Genomic DNA, 26,489 nt, shown 5'->3' with positions numbered 1-26,489 from the left:
ACACAGTTTAACTGTCAGGTGTAACACTAGTTTAGCTTTCTCTGCAGTAACGGTCAACAACTTTGGTTTTTTATATCTATGGTTTCTTATGTATATTTGTTTTTTAAGAAAAATAGTAAAATGCAAAATTTGAATCTGTAAACTGTGTTTGTGTTGTTTCCCATATTAGTAGAAATATGGGTTATTGATTCATCCGCCACTCAGCTTAAAATGCACTAAAAAGGATGAGTTCTAGCTATAAACAGCTTTTGTTTTAAAATCTATTGTAAACAGAAAGTGGAAGCTAGCTATGCTAACTGGAGGTGTGTTAAAACATTAGTACAACGTTAGTAAAACATGAGAAACAGAAACATCAGTGCTCACACCCACAGTGGAAATGAACACTTCACCAGGCTAGCTGGTGTTAGCTTAGTGTTCAGTGTAACAACTGTGTTAGCATTAGCATGGAGCTATATCCATTCCGGACTGGATACAAACAGAAGTACACCATACAATCTATCAGGTAAAAAGCTCCAGTGGTGACGGGGAGGTGACTAAAGGCTCGTGGATCGACCGCCACTAAACGCTGATGTACCCACTCTCTCGGAGCAGCCGGGTCAGGGTGTTCCCTCACCAATCGTAGGGTGCTCATCCCAAAGTGACTAGCATTGTCCATGACATATTTACCTACAAGTACTGTGTAACACATTCACATGTTCTCACATGTTCACACAGACGCTGGACGCTCTGGATCAGAGCTCCTCATCGTCCTCGCTCACCATGTTGTCAAGCTCTTTGTCTTTTCGCTCCGTGCTCTCCGTGACGAAACGCCTTCTGCTGCTCCTCCAGCTCGCGCAGCTCCGCCTGCAGGCGCTCCAGGTGAAGTGCACGCCGGTTCCTCAGGAGGCGGCGAGGGAACGGTTCATGTCCCCGAAGGCGATGCTGGTGAGCCTCCTGCAGGAAAATCATCATCATCATCATCATCATCATCATGTGTACCTGCAGTTCTGGGAGGTGGATCGAGCTTACCTGCCATCAGAGATGGTCTTGGTGAAGAAGCGCAGGTATTGGTAGATCTCCACGCTGTCGTGGATCTTCAGGATGTCGTCCTCTTTGTATTTGAACAGAGCCAGAGCGTACCGGAACATCACCTGCAGCACACAGAGTGCAGCTGACGGACACACACCTCAGAGAGTCACACACCAGGACAGTGTGGTGTGTGCAGGCATTACGTCTACATGTTGTTGTGTTCAGGGGTTGTCTGTATTGTTTTTCGTGGTGCGTTCAGGCGTACCTTGGTCCCCTCGTACAGGAAGGCATCCCACAGCGGCAGCAGGATGTCACTTGGCAAACTCTCCACAAAAACACCAGAAAACCAGTTGAAGGTGATGAGGGACACGTCGATGCCGTGATCTTCAAAGTGAGCTGCTAACCGGGGCAAGCTTTTCTGCCAGGAAGTCCTTCAGCACCCGCTGTCTGCCTGAACAGAGACTATCGATTAATGACGCTGATCATGATAACTGAAGGCCAGCAGGTGAAGGCGCCGCCTCACCTGAGAGGCCACCAGGCTCTTGGTGTAGTAGTCCTGAGGCATAATGGCTTCCACAACGGTCACCAGACACCAGAAGGCGTCCTCTTCACTCTGGAGAACCAGCAGAGCGATCGCGGCTAACCTGGTACACACATGACCCTGTCACATGACAGTCTACGTCCACTCTTAACGTCATATGTAAAAAAGGACGGGGTCCTGTTGAGTGTAATTTATGTGTGAGTACCTGTTGAGGCCCTGACAGTAGCCGATAGCAGGGTTCTGCCAGGAGAAAGCCAACAGGACACGGCGGAGCTGCTGGAGGGTGGAACTGGATGGGGAGGAGAAATGCTGATTGGTTGTCAAGGTGCGGTGGAGGTCCAGCTGGATCTGTCTGGAGGCAGGATGAGGAGACATCCGGCTCTTCTCACACAGCTGAAACACAGCAGCTGGGTTACTGTGGAGCAGGTGCGGGTCATACACGGGTGGTGTCAGGCCCCCATACCTGCTGGTAGCGCTGCGGGTGGCGCTCTCGGGTGGTCCTGGTTCTAGCTTGGACCAGCCAGCGCCACACTCTCTTCCGGTACTCCGTGGGATGCCACCCCGTACCAGAATTTTGAGCTCTGGGGAGGGACAGAGATCATCATCTGACCTGCCAGCCAGGTATTGCGCCCACCGGCTCAGCAGGGGGCGCTCCACACACTCCTGCAGAGACACATAGGTTCTGGCGGTTCATATGGGCCTGCCAGTAAAACGCAGACCATGTGGCCGCGGCCTGCAGCTGTGTGTTCAGACCTGGTGCAGCAGGTTGTGGGAGCGGATCTCCAGCGCCTGGATCTTTGCCAGCAGCTTCATGTCCTCCACCTCGTAGTCTGGGATGATCTTAAAGCCATACTCATCGTGATCCCTTGACACAGCACAGGTTAAGTCACAGCTGGTCACATGTTTCATACCATTAGAAGTTTCATTGGTCGCTTAGATTTCCACTGATTACCTGTCTGTGTCAAGCTTCATGACCTTCTTGAGCTCTCCCTTCAGAGCGTCCTCAACCATCTTCTGAACGGCCTTTTGCTGAGCCGGGTCCAGAGATTTGGTCTCCTGCAGCTTCCGCAGGACTCCCAGGTAGCGACTCTCCACCTGACAGTTGGTGGCTTCCAGGTAGGCACACTGCAGCCAATCAGAGAAGAGCAATCAGAACTCATGCTGTCAGTGAAAGGTGAGAGAAAGAGGTGCAACGTGACCCACCTTCACCATCAGACTCTTCTCCTGCTCAGAGCTGGTCCTCCACAGTTTGGTCAGCTGGTAGATCTCGGAGTTCAGGAACTTGTTCTGGGTCTTATACGCCTCAATGTCATCCTGAAGACACAAACACATTAAAGTCTGACACTTTGAAACACATCATTTCCAGGGACGTGTCGTCAGGCCGTCAGCTCCTCTGTGTGGAACCAGTCATGAGTCCATCTGTCACCAGTCCTGTCTGAGTGCCCTAAAAACTAAAGGAGAACTCTTTCTACATAATACTAAACCTTCTAATGTTAGCTAGCAGCTAATTTAGTTTAGTATAGAGAAAAAGGCGCTTCTCAGTCAGCATACTGGTGAGGAGGCCGTGGCACTGTGGACCAGGTAAAGAGGAGGGCCCATCCATGAGTGGGAGGGGCTTCAGGAGGACAGGGACCTGTGGTTAAACTGGGCTTCATGATGTGATTTTGTGCCTTTCGGTCTCAGGTGTCAGACTTGTTGGGTCCCCGTCACCTAAACTATCATCATTTTTAGTGATTTGTTACCTTCAGGTTCTCCACGTCCTGCTGAAGTCGTCTGAGGGTCTGAGACTCCAACCTGCCGCCTGAAGACAAGTCTGAGCGCCGGGGGTCGGACAGACAGGCGGTCACCTGATCAGACAGCTTTATGATCACCTGACAGGAAAGAGTCCCACAGTGAGCTCAGCAGCGGCTCCTCTGCAGTCAAACATCAGCAGTCCACCTCCGGTTCCTCCTCACCTCCTGCTTGGCGTTGTTCTTCTCCGTCAGCATCCTCACAGCATGCTGCAGCTCCGCCAGCTGGACATCTCTTTCTGCGAGACTCCTCCTCGCTGCCTCTGCTTCCATCCTGGCCTCCTCCAGCTGGGTCTGCAGGTTGGCTGCCTGCCGCTCGCGGTGTCGCAGCAGCTCCAGGCGGTCCTGCTCGCCGTCCACCGCCAGAAACTCTGCACAGGTGCGTTTCTCCAGCTGAGCGGCTTCCAGGGCTTTGTGGAGGATCCACACCAGCTCCTGCACAGGACACCGAGCAGAAGAGTGTGTGAGAGTTTCAGTCAGACCGACAGCAGTCATTGACCTGATCAGCTGATCACCTTCTGAGCTTTGACCTCCTCCTTCAGCATCTGTTTCTCCTGTTGCAGCCGAGCCATTCGGTCTGAGGACGAAGACAACGTGCTCCTGCGGAGGACCGGCATGGTGGACGTGCTGGGTGTCTCTGTTTTCCTGCTGCGTCTGTTGAACAGCGATGGTGACTCCCTGTCCTCTGCTGGAGACACCTGACCCCCCGGATCAGCCAGTGGGATGGGATGGGGCAGAACTGGAGACTCAACAAGAGTCCTGGGGGCTGAAGGAGCAGACATGGGACAGGAAGGGGTTAAAAGGTTCTCACACACAAACAAGTGATCAAAGACACGTCCTCAGTCCCAGAGACTAACAGGACGTCAGGTGGTACTGTGCAGTGTGCGTCCTACACGCTGTGCGGCTGCTGTCGCCGGCGCCGCCTGGGGTCCACGCTGGATCTTCTATGTGAAACACGCTCTGACTCCACTCCTGAGACGACCTCTTCCGCAGACTGTGGACGGAGTTTCTAAAAACAAAAGTAAAACTTGTGAAGGACAACAACAACAAACAGAGCTCCAGGCGTCACACTCATCGCCTCACTGGATCTCTATGAGCGGGTGCTTGATTGACATGTTGGTGAGCGGCATCCGCTGCGCTGCTGTGCTGGCCGCCCCCTCTCCCACCAGACCCAGAGGGCTCTTCAGCGCCGGCAGGAAGTCGTCTGCACAAACAGGAAACAGAGATCAGAAAGGACCACACAGTGTGTGCTAATCTGATGACTGATCGTTGGCTGTCAGTGATCAATCAGTGATCAATCAGCACAGCCTGAGCACAGAGCAGCAGGATTGTAGTGAGCTTTGCAGCCTGCAGGGGGCGCTGACAGGCTGTTTTGTGTGGGGGCTGGTAAAAGGCTTCTCCATCAACAACGGGCTGAAACAGGAAGCTGCCGAACAAGTCAGGACACGAGCAGAATGCCTGAGAGCCAGGTGAGCTGTCAGACCTCCTCGTACTGTGACACGTTACAGCAGCTCACGAGGTCTGAGGTCTGAGTCTGAGGTCTGAGTCTGAGGTCTGAGTCTGAGGTCTGAGTCTGAGCCTCCCAGCAGGGCTCTGTGTGGACACGCTGCTCAGGGGGGGCAGCATCAAAGAATCTCACATCCTGTTTCCTGTTGTCCCACCCCTCATTACACATTAAACATGTTCTGGTTCTCTGAGCTGTGACCACTTCACCCACCAGGCTGCACCGTTTGTTTACTGCTGCTGTAGTCATGGCAACGCCCGTTGGTAAGCGGTAAGCCGGGCTGATGTCAGATTCATTCTGACTCAGAGTTTCAGAGAACAGGAGGAGCGACTTCCCAACACTCACTGGGGGGGGGAGGGCAGAGGACACGCCCACTTCCTGAACATGTGGCCAAAACAAGAACAACAGAAAGTTCTGAAGGAGGAAGAAGTCCTCATCAGAGGGGGGTCTGTCTCACCTGCAGTGTGGCTGTTGTTGGTCGGGTCTGAACAGCTGGACCTCTGTCTGTGCTGCCAGCGCTTCACCTGCAGCTGCTGCAGCCAATACAGCATCAGCTCCTGGGTCATGGCCTGGAGGGGAGGGGTGAGGAGAGAGGTGGGGGGGGTTAAAGCTGTCCAGAATGAAGACTGAAGACTTCCTGTGTGGTTCCTTACTTTGAGTATGAAGGTGCGTTCGGTGGTCTTGATGTGGAAGGTGCCCTTCTCCGCCTTCAATGGATAGGTGAAGGTGGCGCCACTGAGCTCCACCCGGCCAAGTGGCGTTACATCCTGCGGCGTGCGGTAGTAGAACAGCTGGTTCTTCTTCTCCTCGTAGGTGAACCAGCGCTGCTTCCAGGCCCTCAGAGGCCCCCCCTGCTTCAGCAGGAAGCCACAGAGTTTGGGCTCAGGTGTAGAAGAAGCAGGAGGACAGGGTGCTATCTGGTCACACACCTCACCGGTGAGGGGTGGAGCCAGATTTACTGCTTCCGTTGGACCCGGGTGGGTCTGCTGGTCTGCAGGAGGCGGAGTCTCCAGGTGAGAAAGGTCGTGGTGGCAGTGGCGCCCCTCAGCTGTGTTTGAAGTGAGATCATCTGGAGGTGGTTCTGAGGGGTTCTGCTGCTTCTTGGACTCAGACACATGGAACCGGAGCTCTTTCTGGATTTCCTGAATAAGGGTTGAATTGAAAACAGCGAAATCCTCCAGGGAGGAGGAGGAGGAGGAAGAGGTGGGTCCTCTTCAGTTTCCTGCTCTATGAGACAAGAGTCCTTGTGGTTTTGGTGGGGACAGTCTGGTCCTTGATGGTGGTTCCTCTGATCAGATTTGGGCTGATCTGGTCCTGTTTGTACTGGTTTAGCTACCAAGTGTCCTGGTTCTGGCTGATCTGGATCATCTTCCGTGAATCCTCTGGCTGTGGGTCCCACAGTGGGGGGGGCGCGTTGGGTTGTGTGTTGGCTGAAATCTGGCTTCTCTGGCTCTGCAGCAGTCCGCTGGGACTTTGTACTGGCTCCTGGTGGTTCTGGGACCAGGCGGACTGGCTGTGCTCCTCCTCCGCTCTTCCTCCCTGCCGTCTGACATTTGGTGGTCTGGTTGCAAGCGGCCCCTCGTCAGCGTGGGCAGGAAGTGAGCGAGACGAGGCAGCGCTGGATTTCCTGCTGAGCCACTTCCATCCATCCTGCTAAAACAGCACGCGGCCAGCAGGAGGCGGAGCAGGAACCTCGGCGATGGCGGAGCCTCGTGTGGACCGAGGGGCCGCGGCAGGTTCAGAGATGATGCTGCAGACGAGCTCTCTGTCCTCCTTCTCCTTCTTCCTCCAGACGGAGTGGGTCCAGGTTCAGACCCTCACACAGGTTCTCATCCAGAACCGGCTGCTGCAGGCAACAAAGGCTCTTTGTCTGAGATCATGTGACCGCTGCCCTGGAGTGCTGAGGTCTTACTGCACGCGCTCCATCAGGGCCTTCATCCTGCTGGGCTGACGGAGCACACACAGCTCAACAACAACAACAACAACAACAACAACAACATGAAACAGCAGAAAGAGAGGACGCACAAACACAGAGAGACACACACACAGCTCAACACAACACACACACACAGCTCTCTGTGTGTGTTGTGCACACACACACAGAGACACACACACAGACACACAGACTGACACACACACACAAAGACACACACACAGACACACAAGAGACAGACACAGACACACACACACAGCTTAACAACAACAACAAAATGAAACAGCAGGAAGAGAGGACACACACATACAGAGACACACAGACAGACAGACAGACAGACACACACACACACACAGAGACACAGAGAGACACACACAGACACACAGACACATATACAGAGACACAGAGAGAGACACACACAGACAGACAGACACACACACACACACACACACAGACATATACAGAGACACAGAGAGACACACACAGACACACAGACACACACACACATATACAGAGACACAGAGAGAGACACACACAGACAGACAGACAGACAGACAGACACACACACAGACACACACAGACATATACAGAGACACAGAGAGACACACACACACACACACACACACAGACATATACAGAGACACAGAGAGACACACACACACACACACAGACACAGCACACACACAGACACACACCTGAGGGGGCGTGGCCTGAGCACACCTTGCTGTCTGATCCTGTTTGATTAGCAGCTGTTAGGCTCGTGTGGTGACGCAGCCTGTCCGCCCGCTGCCTTCTTCTTCTTCTTCTGTGGTTGTTGCTTCTTCTTCTTCTTCTTCTTCTAAGCTGGTTCGGTTCGGTCCAGACTTCTTCCTCTCTCTTCCTGCTCAGTCCCACCCGCCGGTACACTCCTTTCTGCTCCACATCAAACAGCACACCGCAGGACTAGACGCACATCCGGTAACATTTCACAATAAGAGCTCGTCACCAAATGAACATTTCAAATAAAAGACAACAAGAACGTATCAATAAGTGTTAGGAGGTTCTCTCAGGGATCAGACCGAACATTTCCAGACGTTCACACAAAGGCTTAACTCTTCCATACCCAGAAACACTTCCTGAGTTTCTAAACTATGGTTATGGGTTGTGTCACGTGGCCTATTTATAGAATGGTTCTATAGTAAGAAATACATCAGGAACATTGTTGTCCTCCCACATGACCACTAGGTGGCAGGACAAACCACTCTACACACACAGCATATCACCGAGCAGCACACCTCAGTAAGCTCCATTACTACAGTTTATTTCATCAGGTTTGTTTTTGTGATTCAAGCAGACTTTGATTTAGAAACACGTTTGATTTGCCTTTTGAATTTTGAGCCACCCTGTGTTGTGGTTGTCATGTGACTTCCGCAGAAGAACCAGGAAGTGTGCTTTGTTCACCTGTGTAAATAAATGAGACATGGCGGAGCGACAGTCATTTCACCGTCCGCCTCGACGAGTACAACAGTCCTCTTGTCATTTCTCAAGAGATGAAGAAACTGAGAGAGAATATAAGAAGCCACTACACCTGGTCTCCGGTCGAGTCCATAAACATCTGTGAAAAACCTCCTTAAACACATCTGTGAGACGCTTCAGGAGCATCCTCTCAGAGTGATGCTGAAAAACTCCTCCAGGCTGTTGTTGGCTTCTGGACTGGACTCCTGCAGCTCACCATGTCAGGATGTCCACATCACTGCATGGACAGCTGGTCCAGAGGCAGCAGCTGGAGTTCTGACAGGATCATACCTCTGCTGTTCCAGCATCTCTTCACTGCTCCCAGTGGCTCAAGAACACACTTCAAGATCCTTCTGCTCACCTACAAGGGTCTACATGGACTAGCTCCATGATCTCTGCAGGACCTGATAGAACCGTATGTTCCTTGTGGGACACGTGATCAATCAATACCACACATGCTGCAGAAGCTGCAACGTGATTGGCTGGCTGGATAACTCCACAGCTGATTTTTACGATACTTTGAATGTCCCTGCTTCTGGTAGACCTAACAGTGTGTGATGCTCTGAGTGACCAGCAGGTGGCAGCAGACCTTCATGTCGTCCCTCAGTGCTGTGTTTGAAAAGAAGAAACAAAGAGTTGAAACGTGGCGTCCTGTCAGCTTCTGACCTTTGCTGCATTTATTGTGTGCTTGCAGGACACGGGGACCAGGTAATGTCCTCTGCAGGCCCCTGCAGCTCACTGAAGCAGAGAAAAAATGAATTAAAGCGGTGTGAAGAAGCTGCCAACAGGAACAGAGCCGGCGGGCCGATGAGCCCAACAAAGAGGATGGATTTCAGAGAGGAGCCCAAACCTTCCTAAACCAGTTAGTCCTGAGAGCTAATCTGCTCATCCGGCCTTTGAAGCACTTCAGGGGGAGGAAAACTGATCAGCCAAGTGTCCGACTCCTAAGTGACAAAATGCCCCGAGGGGACACACACACACACTCTGTCTGTGGTGTGGACAGCTGCAGACCACCGTCGAGTTCAACACAAGTCCAAGACCAGACCTGTAGGAGTCCAGAGGCTGAAAACCTTCCACTGTCAGAAAACTCGTTTCCATGCTTCATTTCTTACAGAAAAACGTTGGCTTGTTGCCGTGGTAACTGAAGCAGATAGGAAGGTTTTCCTGGTAAAATGAGAGCTTCCATCTTGAGCTAACCCTGACCAGGCTCTGCCACAGGAAGTGACAGGAAGTAAAATGGTCCGGTGTGGACGGCGGGCTGACTGTCCTGTCCCTGCTCGGCCTCTGTGAGGTTTTCTGGCTGTGGACTGCTGCCTGTGATGTCTCACCATGGAGGCTCACCTGTGCTGGTTGTTACCATGGAGCATGAGAAACAACCTGCTGTGGAGTCATCTACCCACAATGCACTGCTCAGCTGAGTCTGGTCACATGGACAGACCTCCTGTTCACAGCACAGGGAAAACAGGCAGAGCTCAGACAGACAGGCTGAAGACGCCGTCAGTCTGTGTCCTGTCCTCTGTCCAGCGTGTTGTCCCCCTGACCCTGCTGCTCTGTCTCTGCAGACTGATGAAGGACTTTGTCTCCTGATAAAATGCTTTTTGCTGCTGATCTCTGTGGGCCTCTTCAGCCCCGCTCTGTGTCTGCAGGACAAAGCAGTGACCCTCCATCTCATTAAGAGCTCTTCACTCTCAGCCCGTCCTTTCTCTGTGCCGTTTGTCCTCAGCATTATCTGTGAGCTGAGAGCAGATCATCGGCGCGGAGCCTCCGTGAACAAACAGAGCTTGTTAAGACCTGGGCGCTCCCACAGGCTCCTTCACATGTGTGAAAGGATCCCACAAGGATTCATTAAAGCTGCTGATGAGCCGCGGTCAGAAAGTCCCTCATCACTTTGTCCCTCAGCACATTTCTGCAGGGAGGAGCTGACAGCTGCTGCTCCGTCTTCAGGGCTTTAACCTGTGAACTGGTCAGGCTGAGACCACAGACCCACGTCTGATCCGAGCGCTTCCAGATGTGTCAGGAGGAACTGAAGACACGTGGGGACAGACAGAGGACGCTCAGTGACCACATTGTACATAAACACAACAAACTGTAACAGATCTACACTGTGTTAACCATGAGGACAGGAGACACACTGTCTCCTACTGATGCATGATTGTAAAGAGAGGAGGTTTATTTCCCTGCTCTGGGACTGTCAGGGCAGAGGTCGATCCCGGTGATCACTCTCCGTCCACCTCAGAAGGGACTGAGCCGCTGGGAAACGATGAGTCCACTCCACCCAGCAGGAGGACAGGGGGCCCTGTGGATCCAGACCAGGAAGGTCTGACCGAGCCAACACCAACAGCGCCATGCTGCACCTGTGTGTGTTGATTATGGTGTCAGACAGTGAGTGTGTGCCTGTGGGTGTAGATCACCTGTGTGTGTGTGTGTGTGGTGTTCATGGTGTCACACAGTGTGTGTGTGTGTGTGTGTGTGGTGTTCATGGTGTCACACAGTGTGTGTGTGTGTGTGTGTGTGTGTGTGTGTGTGGTGTTCATGGTGTCACACTGTGTGTGTGTGTGTGTGGGGGGGGGTTTAATGTCACTGGTTCATAGATCAGCTGACTGACTGGGGCTTTACAATATTCCTTCTTTATGTGTGTTCAAATCTTCAAACTTTCTCTCTCACACACACGATGACAGACAGTTGTGTTGGACTTATGGACACTTGTAGGAGTCTCTGTCCAATGGGCTTGCTGTGTTCTGGGTCCAATGAAAGCCCTGCTGGAATAATCCTGCTGATGACCTTGCTTTGTCACACGAGGTCTCCAAGTCTGAGTGTGTGTGTGTGAACAAAACAAAAGCCGTAAAGGAATAAAGGTTCACATTAAATCCAGCACACTGCTCGTCTATACAGCGACCTCTGACCTCTGCAGGGGGCGGGGCTCCAGCTAAGTTTTACAGCTCTTAGAAAAACACACAGGCTGGAAACAGGTGAGCCGCAGAGAGGGCTGCTGCTTCACCTGCTGCAGGCGGAGGACAGACAGCAGACAGGACAGAGGACAGGAGGACACACAAGACATGGACACAGACAAAAATATAACAAACAACACAACAAACAATTCTCACTGAGCTGCTCCACAGAGCCTCACACACACACACACACACACACACAGTCTCTGCACGATGTTAACAAGTGTGTTCCTCACATTACAACACAGGAGTGTGTATGTGTCACTGAAGTTATGAGGACCACCCTGACAAACAACACAAATGTTCGTCAGTCTGTCTCTGTCTCTGCGTCCCTGTCTGTGTCCCTCTGTCCTCAGTCATAACTTCCTCGGTCGTCCTCTCTCTCTGCAGATGCCTCGCTCCTTAATTTGTGTAGAGAGCAACAATCAGCCCCATCTGTCCCAGTTTTTACTTTCCTCCCCCTGAAAAATACCCCCCCCCCACACACACACACTAAATCTTCTTAGTAAGCCCACAACACACACACCCACACACACACACACACACACACACACACACACACTCCTCCTCCCATAGAGAACCTTGTCAGTGATGTGGGGATTGAAAGCCAATCAAAAAGCTATAGAAGAGTGCTTTGGTGTGCAGAGACACAATTGGGGGCAGTGGGGTGTGTGTGTGTGTGTGTGTGTGTGTGTGTGTCTGGGCCCCCCCTCCCCACTAGCTCAGTGTTTGTGGGCTGCAGAGTCCTGTCAGCCGCTGTGACACAGAAACAGGGACAGATGGGAGGAATAATCAGAGCAGGGTCCGTCCACTGCGAGAGGACGTGGACACAGAGTGATGTGCTGTTTGTTTCCAGAAGGACATTCAGCTGATCGGGCCTGACGTCACGCAGACAGCACAGACTCTGTTCATTCTACAGGAGTGTGTTCTGACATCACTGAGGTGAAGCAAACCAAAGTTTGTCATCAGCAAAGAAACACACAATAAAGAATGGAGCAGGAAGTCTGAAGTCAACAGCAGGGGACTGAGGACATGATAAATATAAAGAGTGTGAACTGGTTCTGGGCAGCGTGTGCCGTGACGTGCTGAGGACAGCAGTGTTCCTCTCCAAATCCTCTGCACCCGAGGGAGCAAAGACCTGAGGACCTAAGCTGTCATGTGTCCTGTGTTTCTACGAGCGTGGCAGCGCGGTGCAGTCAGAGCTGCGTCTCCTGTCGTCGTTTCTGTGGGGGCTCGCCCTCTCAGCGTGGTTCTGGGAAGCTGCTGGACCTGTCACACAGAACATTAAGATGACAGGCCTCAAAATGGCTCCTCAGAAGCCTGTGGGTCAAACTCAGACGATGAAGTCATAAAACAGCTCAGTGCTGGAATGTCTGAATGTTCCTCTGATGTTATCGTAGCACTGCTGCACCCAGCAGAACATCTGACAGCGTTTGTAAAAAAGAAATCGGCCTCTGTCTTCTCCCGCGTCTCAGAGGTCAGCAACATAACTGCCGGTCCAATGTGGGCCGCTCAGGTCTTACAGCAGAGCTGTGCTGCAAAGACACGGTGCACCGGGGCCGTGGACAGCGTCAGGATTTCTGCTTCGACAGAACGTTCTTCCTCAGAAATGTGTCAGCACTCAGCCACCAACAGGAGGCGTGCAGCAGACCCGCTGCAGCAGGGATGCTTCAGCGCTTTGCTGCAGGTTTGGGATGATTGATGCTCCTGAGTGAACATGTAAATCAGGACTGATGGGGTGATTGATGGCGTCTTTAACAGAGAACACAATCCCAGATGAGTCCCTCAGACTCGAGTGGTGCTCCTCTTTTAGAGCCTCTATCTGTGTTTTGACGCCTTTGTCTAAGCTCCTAAAGTGAACCATTGAGACGAGTGAGTCCTGTGTCCCCCTGCAGCCGCCTTTGTGAACCTCACAATGACCATTCAGCTCTGTTGGTGGTAGAGCTGCTTTTCATCTACACTCCAAACATGCAGCAGTGGAGCATGAGGCCAGAGAGGAGATCCTCCTCAAAAACACAGCAGAGCACAAAGACGCCTCCGATCACCACAAACCTGGCCGGAGCCCTGCGGCGGCCACCCGGAGCCCTGCGGCGGCCACTCGGAGCCATGCTAACACCTGACAACTGTCACAAGGTTCCTCCAGACACATGTGGATGTCAGGCTGTGTTTGAGCAGAACCAAAGATGGAGGTGACACCACCACTGGACAGCCGCACACACACACCACACTCCATCAAAGAGTCCAGGTCGGCCTCAGCTGGTGGAGCTGTGTGTGAGCGATGGTCAGTGTTAGGACAGTGTTCAGCAGTAGGTGCAACACTCTGCAGAGATTCTTTGATGAGATGAAGCAGGAAGTGAAACCTCTGCCCCTCTCCTCCCCTCCGCCCCCTCAGACCTCACACTTCTCTGTCCCTCCATCCTTTCAGACTCCTTCACACTTGACAGTCGGCTGAGTTTGGACTGTGTCTGGACTGAAAGGCCTTTGTGTCGGCCCGCTGCGCGTGTTATCCTCTGTGGCCTCCTGTGTCAGTCACAAGTGGTCTGAGGAGCCCGAAGGGGCCACGGTCCTGGTGATAGACTGAGCCGGGGTCCCGGAGCTGGCCCGCGGCCCGGAGCGGCCTCCTCTCCGGTCACGGTCTCGTCTCTTTCACTGACAGTTTGTTCTCAATTAGACGGCCTTTGTGTGGGATCTCCGCGCCGGCAGCTGGGAGGACTCTGAGATGGCCTCGGTGCCTTAACGCTGATGTTTCGCTCCTCCACGCTCCTCCACGCCCCCCGCTGTGGCTCTTTACTCTCTCACTTTGGCCTCATCAATGGCTGCCTTGGAGCGCAGCTGAATAGAACTTAACTAGCTTTTTAAAACTTCCTCGATATCTAAATTCCACCGAGACGCCGCACAGACAGGCGGGAATGTGCTGACAATTAACGCCGTATTAGTCACAGTTTAATCCAGTGTTTTCAGATGTGTGTGTGTGTGTGTGTTTGGTGGTCAGAGGTCGGTGCAATATGTTGTTAAATTCGAACAGTAGGCAAAAGAAAACATCAAACTAATGACAAACTTTCAAACGTTTCTTTGACGTTTTAGTTGTTTACTGTTGTTTTTTACAGTTTACTGTAGTTTGTTTACCGTAGTTTGTTTACAGTTTACTGTAGTTGTTTACAGTTTACTGTAGTTTGTTTACCGTAGTTTGTTTACAGTTTACTGTAGTTGTTTACAGTTTGCTGTAGTTTGTTTACCATAGTTTGTTTGCGTTTATTGTAGTTTGTTTACAGTTTACTGTGGTTTGTTTACGGTAGTTGTGTGAATGTTTCTTTTTCTTTTTGTTTCGAGTTCTCTCCGCTCACATGTTTTGCTGTGTGAAGGACACATGGCAGCCCTCAGCGGGGCCCCTACGGTCCTCAGACCACCTCTGGAACCAGCACTGATATGTGAGAATCAGATGTCTGTGTGTGTCTGTGTGTTGTGATTTATTAAATCATTGCAGGATGAACGCAACAGGAGGACACAGCCTCACTCATTTTTCACAGTATCAACAAATCTGCTGCAAGAAAACCATCAGACACTCACACACAGAGCAGCACACTCAATAAAAACACTCATCCAAAAGAAATGAATAGCAGAACACACACTCACTCACTCACTCACTCACTCACTCACACACACCACACTCACACTCACTCACTCACTCACTCACACACACTCACTCACTCATTCACTCACTCACTCACACACACACACACACACCACACTCACTCACTCACTCACTCACTCACACACTCACTCACACACCACACTCACACTCACTCACTCACTCACTCACTCACTCACTCACTCACTCATTCACTCACTCACACACTCACTCACACACACCACACTCACACTCACTCACTCACTCACACTCACTCACTCACACACTCACTCACTCACTCACTCGCTCACACACTCACTCACACACTCACTCACACACACCACACTCACACTCACTCACTCACTCACACTCACTCACTCACACACTCACTCACTCACTCACTCGCTCACACACTCACTCACTCACTCACTCACACCACACTCACTCACTCACTCACTCACTCACAGTCCAACAGTAAGCTGCTGTTTGGTCACATGGCTGCAGTGAAGACTCATCATCACACCACTAATCTGATCTGATCCCCTGAGGGTGAGCAAGAAAGGGGGGGGCAGAGGGCTATGAGGGGCATGTGGGGTGTGTGTGTGTGTGTGTGGAGGGGGGGGGGCTGTTGACGGTTTGGAGGATTTTGAGGTTTGAATTGAAATGTTTGAAATGTAGAATATATTGATATATTGATATATTGATATATTGATGTATTGATATATTGATGTATTGATGTATTGATGTATTGATGTATTGATGTATTGATGGTTGAACACCTTTCAAAGCAAACAGAATCAGGAAGTGATGTCACAGATGTGAACCGACTGTATGCTAACAGAAGAGCTGCCCGTTGCTTCCTGAACACACAGAGGAAGTGATGAAGATTCTGACGTTCAGAGCAAAACACACACATAAAGTGTTAACGTGTGACCAGAGGGCAGTGTGGAGGCTGTAGAGGGTGGAGGAGGGGGCAGTGGTCAGTGGCCCCCACCCCCCACAGCGCCGGCTCAGCTCTGAAGCTCCGCCTTTTGTTTGCCATTTGTTTACCTTGCTCAGCCGAGATGCAGAGGAGAGTCGGACAATGAGCTGGTAGATCAACAGCTCAGCCTGAATGAGGCGGCGCTCCTTTATCCACCACCCCCTGAACGCAGCGCACCTCAGAGGGCCGCTGATTAAGAGCCCAACAGGCCACCTCAGGCTCAAAGGCACAAAGGAAGCCGCTCCACTTATCCAATAAAAAAAAGTGTCCCACACAATCGGAGCGGGCGGCGTCCTGCTGACATCACACTTCAGTGATCAGTGGAAGGACGGAGGATAAAGAGGGAGCACTCCAACCGACCCGTTCACAGGGGGGGGCAGCTTGTTAACTTCTCACTGAGGATACTGAGAAGCTTTGAGTGTGTCGAGGAGGAGGAGGAGGATGAAGGTCTGCAGGTTTCATCACATTTAAGTCCTCCACAGTCGCCATGGAAATACAGCAGAAGAAGAAGAAAACAGCTTTCATGTCTTCGTATGCTGTTTCCTGTGTTATGCTGACACGTACACGGACCTCCATCTGCCCTGACCTCCTCCTCAACTCTGTCACCAGACAGCAGAGGGCGCTGTCAGGGGAGCGCAGAACGCTGCGATGAACACGCAGCAGGCAGTTTAACAGTTAAACTTTCAGGGCGTCAAGAATCGATCGGTCATCACACACACGGGAGACAACACGCGTGTCCAGAAGATGTGAAGGTCAGGGGACGGAGACACTGAAGACATGATGAGGAGGAGGAAGAGCTGCAGGGAGGTGAAGTTCAGAGCAGGATGAAGACCTGAAGGCGTGTCCGGGTCTTGTTGTCCTGGTGTAATCCTGAATGGGGGGGGCGGGCGTCTCTACCAGCTGCATGGCGGAGTAAAAGCCCCTCCCCTTCCTGCTCAGAGCCACAAAGGATGAAAGGGCGAGTCCTGCTGGGTGGCACCGGCTCCAGGTGACCACAGCAACCTGACCAGCTCACTGAGCTGTGAGCCCGTCTCCTGTCGCTGAGTCCACTTAGAGCAGGTTCCCAGAGCGGGGGGCGGGGCGCCGGGCTCTTTCTCTTGTTTTTACCCCCACCACATAATCTCAGCCTTGGAGCGTCCACACAATGAAGGTGGCACCGCAGAGCCGGGCCCTAACTAGCAGTTAGCCGAGCAGGTCTCATAATAATACGGCGGGCTCAGGTTACAGCAGGCCTGAATGGAGGCTGCCCCCCCAACAGGACACCTCCGTCTCATTGTACTGGACCAATTAGACGGAGAGGAGGGACCTGCTGCCTCTGCAGGGGACAACAGGAAGCAGCACACCCTGCAGCCTAGGTCTGGGTCTGAGCCAGGAGCCCAGTCCCAGTGCAGACGTCCACACCGTGCTACTGTCCCACACTGTTCTAAACTGTCCCACTGTCCACGGCGACCCACTGTCCAACACTGCCCCACTGTCTCACACTATTTCAAACTGTCCCACACTGTCCACACCGTCCCACACTTTTCTAAACTGTCCCACACTGTTCTAAACTGTCCCACACTTTTCTAAACTGCCCCACACTGTCCACACCGTCCCACACTTTTCTAAACTGTCCCACTGTCCCACACTGTTCTAAACTGTCCCACACTGTCCCACTGTCCACACTGTTCCACACTATTCTAAACTGTCCCACTGTCCACGGCGACCCACTGTCCAACACTGCCCCACTGTCTCACACTGTCCCACACTATTTCAAACTGTCCCACACTGTCCCACTCTACACATCGTCCCACTGTCCCACACTATTCTAAACAGTCCCACCCTGGTCTTGGGGGGTTCAGGCTCTGAGTTTCTGCTGTATGAAGCGACTGTGGGATCAATGTGTGTCAAAGTTCAGCGGTGTGAGGTTGTGCGTGAGGTTGTGTGTGAGGTTGTGTAACGCTCAGAGAGGATTTTACAGCCCGGGCTTTTCACAAACAACAAAACGCTGCGACGGCTGCAGCTCTGAATGTATTCTGCCTGCTGTGAACAAAAGGGTTCAGCAGTTCAGAGGAAAGTGCAGCGTGTCCCCCTGAAGACAGCAGGCCCTGTCTGTCCTCTTTCTGCTGTCCTTACACGGGCTGTTCAGTGTGTTTGGTCTGTGATGATGTTCTGTTCTCGTAGCTCCGCTGTTTGTTATCGGTGATATTTAATGAGCAGGACTCTTCTTTGTCACTGTGAACACTCATCATCACTCAGCCTCGTCTCAGAGTCCAGAGGCCGAAGGCCACCAGCAGTGAGCGGGTCAAAGGTCAGAACCGATCCTGCTGCTGCACGGCCGGCGGAGAGGGACAGAGAGACAGTCTGTTACTGTGGTGTTTGAAGACGGAGTATAATAATAGGAAGACTGTAAATGAGCTGATCTATGCTGCTGCTACAGGTTCATGTGTGAAGTAGCCACATGATCTGGATCAGTATTGATCAGTATTGATCGGTCCTGTAGTGTCGCTGAACTTGTGCTTACAGCCGGTTTCAGGGCTCGGCCTGGAACTAATGTGATCAGGTCTCAGAAAGGACGGAGAGACAAAGAGACAGAGATGTAGGGGGGGGTCTGCCGAGGCAACAAGTGCCTCTGCTGCTTCTTCCTTCTTTGGATTTTTGGGTCCTAATGGGATTTTCCAAGGAGCTTTGCCAGGTCTCCTGCCTGCACACTCAGGACCAGGCTTTTGGCTGCCAGGCCCCCCCCCCCTTCACCAGGTGATCAGCTGGGTTAGAAGTGAGCGCTGCAGCATGCAAGGGTTAAAAAGAAGCAGCATCCTTCCAGTGAGGCGTTCAATGCCACACATGCACATACACATGCACGCACACAGTCACACACACACACAGACACACACACAGTCACACACACAGACACACACACAGTCACACACAGTCACAGTCACACACACACACACACACACAGTCACACACACAGTCACACACACACACAGTCACACACACACACACACACAGTCACACAGTCACACACACAGTCACACACACACACACAGTCACACACAGTCACACACACAGACACAGTCACACACACAGTCACACACACAGTCATACACACAGTCACACAGTCACACACACAGTCACACACACAGTCACACACACACACAGTCACACACACAGTCACACACACACACAGTCACACACACAGTCACACACACACACACACAGTCACACAGTCACACACACACACACAGTCACACACACAGTCACACACACAGACACAGTCACACACACAGTCACACACACACACACAGTCACACACACAGTCACACACACACACACACAGTCACACAGTCACACACACACACACACAGTCACACACACAGTCACACACACACACACACAGTCACACAGTCACACACACACACACAGTCACACACAGTCACACACACAGTCACACACACAGTCACACACACACACACAGTCACACAGTCACACAGTCACACAGTCACACACACAGTCACACACAGTCACACACAGTCACACACACACAGTCACACACACACACACAGTCACACACAGTCACACACAGTGTGCGGGCTCTGTCACTGCAGTGTGGGTCTGAGGTAAAGTCAGAGCTCCGTCACAGCTGCCGACACACTCTGAGGGAAACATGATACTCACAAGTCTCTGCAGGTCAGAGAGGCCTGACCGCTGCCAGTTGTTGAGTCGACCTCTGAACCCGGTGGGGGGAGGGGGGTCCTTTGTTACAGAGTCGGAGTGTACAGCCAGCATGGTTTATACTTTCTGTTTATATGACACTGGTCTGGCATGTTTTCATGTAGAGTGATGCTTCATGCGATACAGATCTGTGATGACCGACAGTCTGTGCTGCCTTCAGGTGAAGCTCTGACCTCTGACCTGCAGCAGGACACGCTCAGGAGGAAGTGACTGTGCAGGTTCAAACGTACATGACCGCCATGTCCCTGAAGAGCGGGGGGGGGGGCACGTCCTGTCAGAGGGCTGATTTGATGTTCAGAGAACCACTGAAGAAGAAGAAGAATGGAGTCAGTGTGGAGCGGCAGCACACGTGTGTGATGGTACAGAGGAGGATTATTCTGATGAACACACACACAGATACACACACACACAGAGACTCACAGATACACACACACACAGAGACACACAGAGACACAGACACACTCACAGAGACTCACAGAGACACACACACAGACTCACAGAGACTCACAGAGACACAGACACACACACAGAGACTCACAGAGACACACACAGAGACACACACACACAGACACACACACAGACTCACAGAGACTCACAGAGACACACACACACAGACTCACAGAGACTCACAGACACACACAGACACACACACACACACAGAGACACACTCACAGAGACATGCACACAGGGAAACACACACACACAGACACACACAGAGACACACAGACACACACAGGGACACACACACAGACTCACAGAGACTCACAGACTCACACACACAGAGACACACTCACAGAGACATGCACACAGGGACACACACACACACACAGACAGACAGTCAGTGGACGGACATGGACACATGGACAGACTGTGGGCCCTGAGTGATGCTCAGCAGCTGCTGCAGGTTCTTATCTTTGTGTGAGGAAGATAAAATGAGCTCACAGCAGCTACGTCAGGTGACGGATGTGTCCCTGCTACACCTGCCTTAACAGGCCGGTCGAGGCAGGTGAGTGATCGGTGAATTCATTGATCAACACTGTGTGTGTGGACCCTCCTCCTGTGAGGCGCTACCTCACAGAATCAGACGTGTGAAGATGTGACGGTCGCTCTTCATCCTGAAGGAGACTCCCTGTGATGCAGAGTGAGTGACAGGCGGTGAGCTCCAATCAGGATGAGCCCCGCCTGAAGCTGCAGAGACACACGGTTCATTCAGACTGCAACAACACGGAGAGCTCTGCTGCTAGCATGCTACAGCTAACAGAGCTCTGACAGCATGCTGGAGCTACACCCACATGAACAGGAAGTGTGTTCATTACAGGAAGCTGAAGATGTTCCCCAGATGGTGGCGCTAGGGAGAAGCTGCGTGCTGTTGATTTAGAGATGCTGCACATACAGCGTCTCTCCACGTGAACGTGTTTTCAGCAGCAGGCCTGCGTCAGCCGTGGCCGGCCGAGCGCCTGCTCAGGCATCCACACATCGGACCTGAGCTCGGGCTCTCGGCTCTCTGTGTTTCTGTCTGGGAGCTCTTGTGTTGTGGAGAGCTGTTAGTGCTGAAAGGAGGCAAAGAAAACAGCGTAAAGCAGTGAAAAAGCCATTAAAAGAATATTTTCCCTGCTGTCCTTTGTGCGGCCTCCCCTCCGCCTCGCTGCAGCACCACACCACACAAACAAATGCAAATGGCTCTGAAAACTTTACACAGGGAGAGAGTGGGACCCCCGCTCGAGAGAGCCCCTGAATGGGCTCTAAAGGAGAGCCTAATTAATCTAAGTACAGCAGCAATAGGCCCACTTGGAATTTTTTTCACCCCTTTATCTGAATGGGAGGGCAGAGGGGGAGGGGAGGGGGGGGGGTAGAGGGAGAAAATAAAGAAAAAGAGAAAGAAAGGAAAGAAAGGAACGAGTGAGGGGATCAGGCCTCCACCTTTTCTACCCAGGCACCGCCTCATTCAGCCCCTCCATGTTTAACAGCAGCCCCCCCCCCCAGCTGGAATCAATCACAGATCACATGATGTCTTTTATTCCAGGCTGCAGCTCCGGCGCTCTGCGTGCACGCCGGGCGGTCAGGACGGTGTGAGTGTGTCGGCTCTGCGGTCGGAGCTGCTGCGGTCAGGTGCAGGGCTGGCTGCTGCAGAACAATGGCAGCAGAAGGCTGCAGATGAATGCTCCGGGTAAATCAGTAATGGAGCTAAAGGGCATGCGCCTGTGGGGAATTTGCCGGCTTATAAAGGAGCTTTAAGAGGGGCCTTCATTCATATGGGCCCAAAGAGATTTGAATTGCCCCCTTCACAATCACTTGAAAGGATGAGCTCAGGGTGTTCCGAAACAAAGTGGAAATCACTCTGCCTTTCAGAGCTTCTAATAAGCTTTTAACTATTTTACATTATGGCGCTCCCCTCGTCCTCGCCCTCCTCGCCGCCATTGTGGCCGGGCGGGTCTGATTTATACTTTTCTTCATGGTGAATTTCTGCAGGAGCGAAAAGAGAAATCCAGCTGAAGGCGTCATTATTCAGAGATGTCTGAGGAGGACGCTGTGGACGAGACCACGGAAGGCTCGAGAAATCCCCCTCACACCTCACGTATGTGGGAGTCACGTTGTGGGAGTCACGTTGTGGGAGTCACGTTGTGGGAGCGTTGGGTCTCGTTGCCGTAGAAACAGTTTATTGCTCTGGAAATTGCTTCAGTCTTTTTGGAGCGTCGGGGGTCAGAGGTTCAACCGGGACACGGAGGGGATGAACCCTAAAACTCAGGGGGGGTTAAATGATGAAACGGGTGGGGAGCTGGGTGGGGGTGGTGAGGAGCCCCTCGCCCTCCGGATGACTTGGAGCTGCAGCACGTCGTGTGGACACTAAGAAGAGGTAATTGTAGAAGACAAAGGGGGGGGGGGGGGGGGGGGCAGCAGCTGATTAAGACCTCATAACTACTCACCCACCAACACACACACACACACACACACACACCCACCAACACACACACACACACACACACACACACGCTCTCTCTCTCCTGTGTCCTGCAGTAAAGTCCAGTCTTCTGTGAATTCTTTAATCATCAATGGAGCTCTGAAGCCCCCAGTTACCCACAATGCCCTCCTCTGTGCTCAGTATGCAGCCCCCCTTTGAGAGACTGATATAAAGCTGTAAAACCTCAATAACATGATAAAGGTCTGACCGCCTGATCACTGTCATTGATCGATTCCTCACTGTTCAGAGCGTTCTGGTGTTTTACAAGAACAGCCAATCAGAGTCCTCCTTCCTCTCCTGGATTACAGCAGAAAACCAATCAGGTGTAGCTCAGCAGGATCATCTTCACTAAGGATCTGCTGAGCTCCTGTTAGCCACAGAGGAAGTGCTAACATGCTAACATTCCACACACTGAGGGGACAGGAAGAGCTAAGTGCTAGAATTTGATGAAATCTGATCAAATTCAAATGATTTTAATTGAGGATCAATAGATCCTCCAAACAAAACAGACAGAAATCTGAGTGAAGGTGAAACCCTCCTCCTCCTCCTCCTCCTCCTCCTCCTCTCTGACACCAACCTGCTGAGATGAATGAACCAATTAGTGAGTACTAGAGGTCCTGAGAGGGTGAAGAGGATGAAACTCTACTCTGCCTCAAGTGTGTGTGTGTGTGAGTGTGTGTGTGTGTGTGTGTGTGTGTGTGTGTGTGTGTGTGTGTGAGTGTGGGGGGAGTTACAGGTGCAATCAGTGCCACAAGGAGGGAGGAGGAGAAGCTGTGAGGAGGAGGAGGAGGGAGTCAGAGGTTATCTTGTAGAGCAGAGAGAGCAGAGGGCAGAAACTCCCATCTGTTTACCTGAACAGCAGCTCTGAGGCTCGGTTTCCTGATGTCTATCTGTGGGGGTGGGGGTGGGGTGGGGGTGGTGGTTACTCCTCAGATAAGGGTTCCTATAGAGCCCAAAAAAGTAAAGAGTTCATCCTCATCATGTTCTCAAAGACACAGTTTCAGTATTAGATGTATTACATCCTTTCAGATCAATATTCATCCTGTTAACTCTCAGTGATGTCACCACGAGCCTCTTCCCAGCATCCTCCGCTCTGATTGGACACATCAGCAGCAGCAGCAGAGCCCCTATAGGGACATACATGTGAGGACTCATGGAGGGAGGACCTCCTGTCCCATCAGTCCTAATCTGAGCTGACCAATCAGCAGCCGTTAGCAGCATGCTAGTGTTTGATGGGCTAAACCAGAAAGACCTGCTACACTGAACTGATCGATCTTTGTAAAGTATCTATGAGCCAATGCTAGCGCTAATGCTAACCATGTAGTAACATCAGATGACATGACAATGAGTCCAATGACACACCAGAATGTTTCTGAAGGGTTCTATTCATACACACAAGCACTCTGTGTGTGTGTGTGTGTGTGTGTGTGTGTGTGTGTGTCCATGCTGCTTGGCTGCTCTCTTGATTGACACTTTCCTGTGACTCTGTTCTGCCTCTGTGGGCTTTTAAAGGACACACACATGCCCCAGGCACCGTGTGTGTGTGAGTGTGTGTGTGTGAGTCAGAGTTCAGGGTGTAAAAACACACAGGTCAGAGGTGAGCAGGTCGACAGGTAGAAGTGGACGATGAAGGGCTTTCAGAGCAGAGTGAAGAGAGCACTAATGATCCATGAGTGGACACACGCACACATTTATTTTCTGTCATGTGATCAGATCCTCTTCAGGGTGTGTGTCTCCCTGACGGTTCCTGTAAGTGCTCTGTGTCAATGTGTGTGTTCTGTCAGCATGCGCGCCTCACCGAGTGTGTGATGGTGCGACCAAGCATCTGTGTGTGCGTCCGCAGCCTCCTCAGCCTCCTCCTGTCCCTCTGCTGGATCTGTGCTTCATAAAAACATGTTTTCAATCATTCATGACTGAACAAACCAGCAGGTTCAGAGATGTTCCACAGCAGCATGTTAGAGCATACCTGCACACAGCGCCCTCATCCTCCGCACACAGCGCCCTCATCCTCCGCACACAGCGCCCTCATCCTCCGCACACAGCGCCCTCATCCTCCGCACACAGCGCCCTCATCCTCCGCACACAGCGCCCTCATCCTCAGCACACAGCGCCCTCATCCTCAGCACACAGCGCCCTCATCCTCAGCACACAGCGCCCTCATCCTCCGCACACAGCGCCCTCATCCTCAGCACACGCTGCAGAACCATCTGCTGAAGACTGGAATAAGCCTGCAAACAAATCACCGAACTGACAGGAGGAAAAACAGAACATCACACTTTGATCTGATGGTCCTTGAATGCATCATGTGGGGAAATATGTAATCAAACTACTTTATTCTTCATGTCTGAGTTAACACCTCCCAAAATACAGAGTTCACTCCAACAAGGTCCAGTAACACTAAAGTCCTGCCCCCCTCAGCACCCAGCAGGAGGCCATGATGGAGCAGCAACACTCTCTGACTGCTCTCTGGCTGCAGACAGGATGGAGTGTATGTGTGTGTGTGTGTGTGTAGAGGAGCAATCAGAACACACACTCGCACACAGTGAAGTGCTGTGTGCAGCCTTGGTGTTGTTGCTGTATGCAGCTTGTCGTGGTTGTTGCCCTCAGGCGGGCACACACTGTGTGAAAGGGAGACTTTCATTTACAATGTAGAGGGTACAGGGGCAGTGATTGGAGCATTTCCTGTAAACAGGTGAGTCAATGGAGGGTGGAGCGGCCTCGGGGTGGAGGCAGACCGGAGGAAGTGAGGGCTCTTCTTCCTCCTCTGTTGTGTCACAACAAAGCTCTGCAGCTCCTCTTCATGTGGCTGCCGGAGCATCCAGTCCTCAGTCCTCAGCACTCAGTCCTCAGTCCTCAGCTCTCAGTCCTCAGTCCTCAGTCCTCAGTCCTCAGCTCTCAGTCCTCAGCTCTCAGTCCTCAGTCCTCAGTCCTCAGTCCTCAGTCCTCAGCTCTCAGTCCTCAGTCCTCAGCTCTCAGTCCTCAGTCCTCAGTCCTCAGCTCTCAGCTCTCAGTCCTCAGCTCTCAGCAGTCAGCTGGGCCTGTAGCATGCTCAGAGGAGGAAGAGGAGGAGGAGGAGGAGGAGGAGTGATGTTCAGAGAGAGAGAAAGAGGAAAAGGCCACGAGGCGTTTGACTGCAGGAACTCTTCCTGTGTGTGAGGCTGTAAAGTGTGGGAGGAGAGGACACTGCAGAGAGCTTTAGTCCTCTCACACAAAGAGCAGAGAGTGGGCCAACAAATTGAGAACAATGTGGAGGAATTTACAATGAGCTGAAAGAGGAGGCGGCTGATCAGCAGCCTGCTCTGAGAGGCACATCAGCCAGGACTCATGCAAAGGTCTGGGCCCCTCAGGAAGCTCCCTGCATCAGTGTGTCCCCTGCTGAGCTGTGGAAGCAGCAGCTTCATGTCAACATGATGGAAACAAAAACACTTAGCAGTGACACGACTTCCATCGGCCCAACAGAAACATTTTGATGTGCATGTAATCAAAAACAGGCACGTGCAAAGAAATCCTTCCATCAATATCTAGCAGAGCTTCTTACCAGCCTGTACACGCCTCCTGTAGCCTCGGACAGGCCCTGAAGTCTGGCAGCTGGTGTTTCGGCCTGTTCCTCCAAAACAGCTCCAGGTCAGTCGGGTTTCTTGGCTTCTGTGCATAGACGGCCTGCTTCAACCCATACACTGTCAGTGATGTTAAGGTCTGAGGACTGGGATGGACATTCCAGAGCATGGTGCTGGAGCTTCAGCATGGATTCCTTGGTGGATTTTTAACAGTGCTCGGGATCACTGCTGAAACCTCCGACCCCGGCAGAGCTTCAACTGACTGACTCTTGAACATTCTTCAAGAATCTGCTGATACTGAGAGGAGTCCACGTGGCCCTCAGCTTCAACCAGGTCTCCAGTACCTGTGCTGGCCACGCAGCCCCAGAACAGGATGGACACCAAATGTCACTGTAATAAGTTCCTCTCCTGGAGTTCAGTGTCTCACAACA

General features: G+C 52.0%; 1 protein-coding gene across 1 annotated transcript; it reads right to left on the bottom strand.

The window, feature by feature from the left end:
- Nucleotides 1-731: 731 nt before the first annotated feature.
- LOC114443086 (TBC1 domain family member 2A) lies at nucleotides 732-6,492 on the bottom strand. Its single transcript, XM_075353419.1, is given in 21 exon segments — nucleotides 732-809; nucleotides 811-902; nucleotides 905-933; nucleotides 1,009-1,130; nucleotides 1,274-1,420; nucleotides 1,422-1,455; nucleotides 1,527-1,652; nucleotides 1,755-1,942; nucleotides 2,013-2,098; nucleotides 2,101-2,212; nucleotides 2,303-2,414; nucleotides 2,502-2,674; nucleotides 2,753-2,863; nucleotides 3,292-3,420; nucleotides 3,505-3,774; nucleotides 3,855-4,105; nucleotides 4,233-4,348; nucleotides 4,423-4,543; nucleotides 5,301-5,412; nucleotides 5,497-6,018; nucleotides 6,316-6,492. Coding segments are annotated over 21 exon segments (3,108 nt in total).
- Between the last annotated feature and the right edge of the window lie 19,997 nt (nucleotides 6,493-26,489).

The sequence above is a fragment of the Parambassis ranga genome, chromosome 10, assembly GCF_900634625.1.
Source record: "Parambassis ranga chromosome 10, fParRan2.1, whole genome shotgun sequence".
Lineage (NCBI taxonomy): Eukaryota > Metazoa > Chordata > Actinopteri > Ambassidae > Parambassis > Parambassis ranga.
The sequence above is the reverse complement of the archived record's forward strand: the minus strand, read 5'-3'. Positions and strand labels throughout refer to the sequence as shown.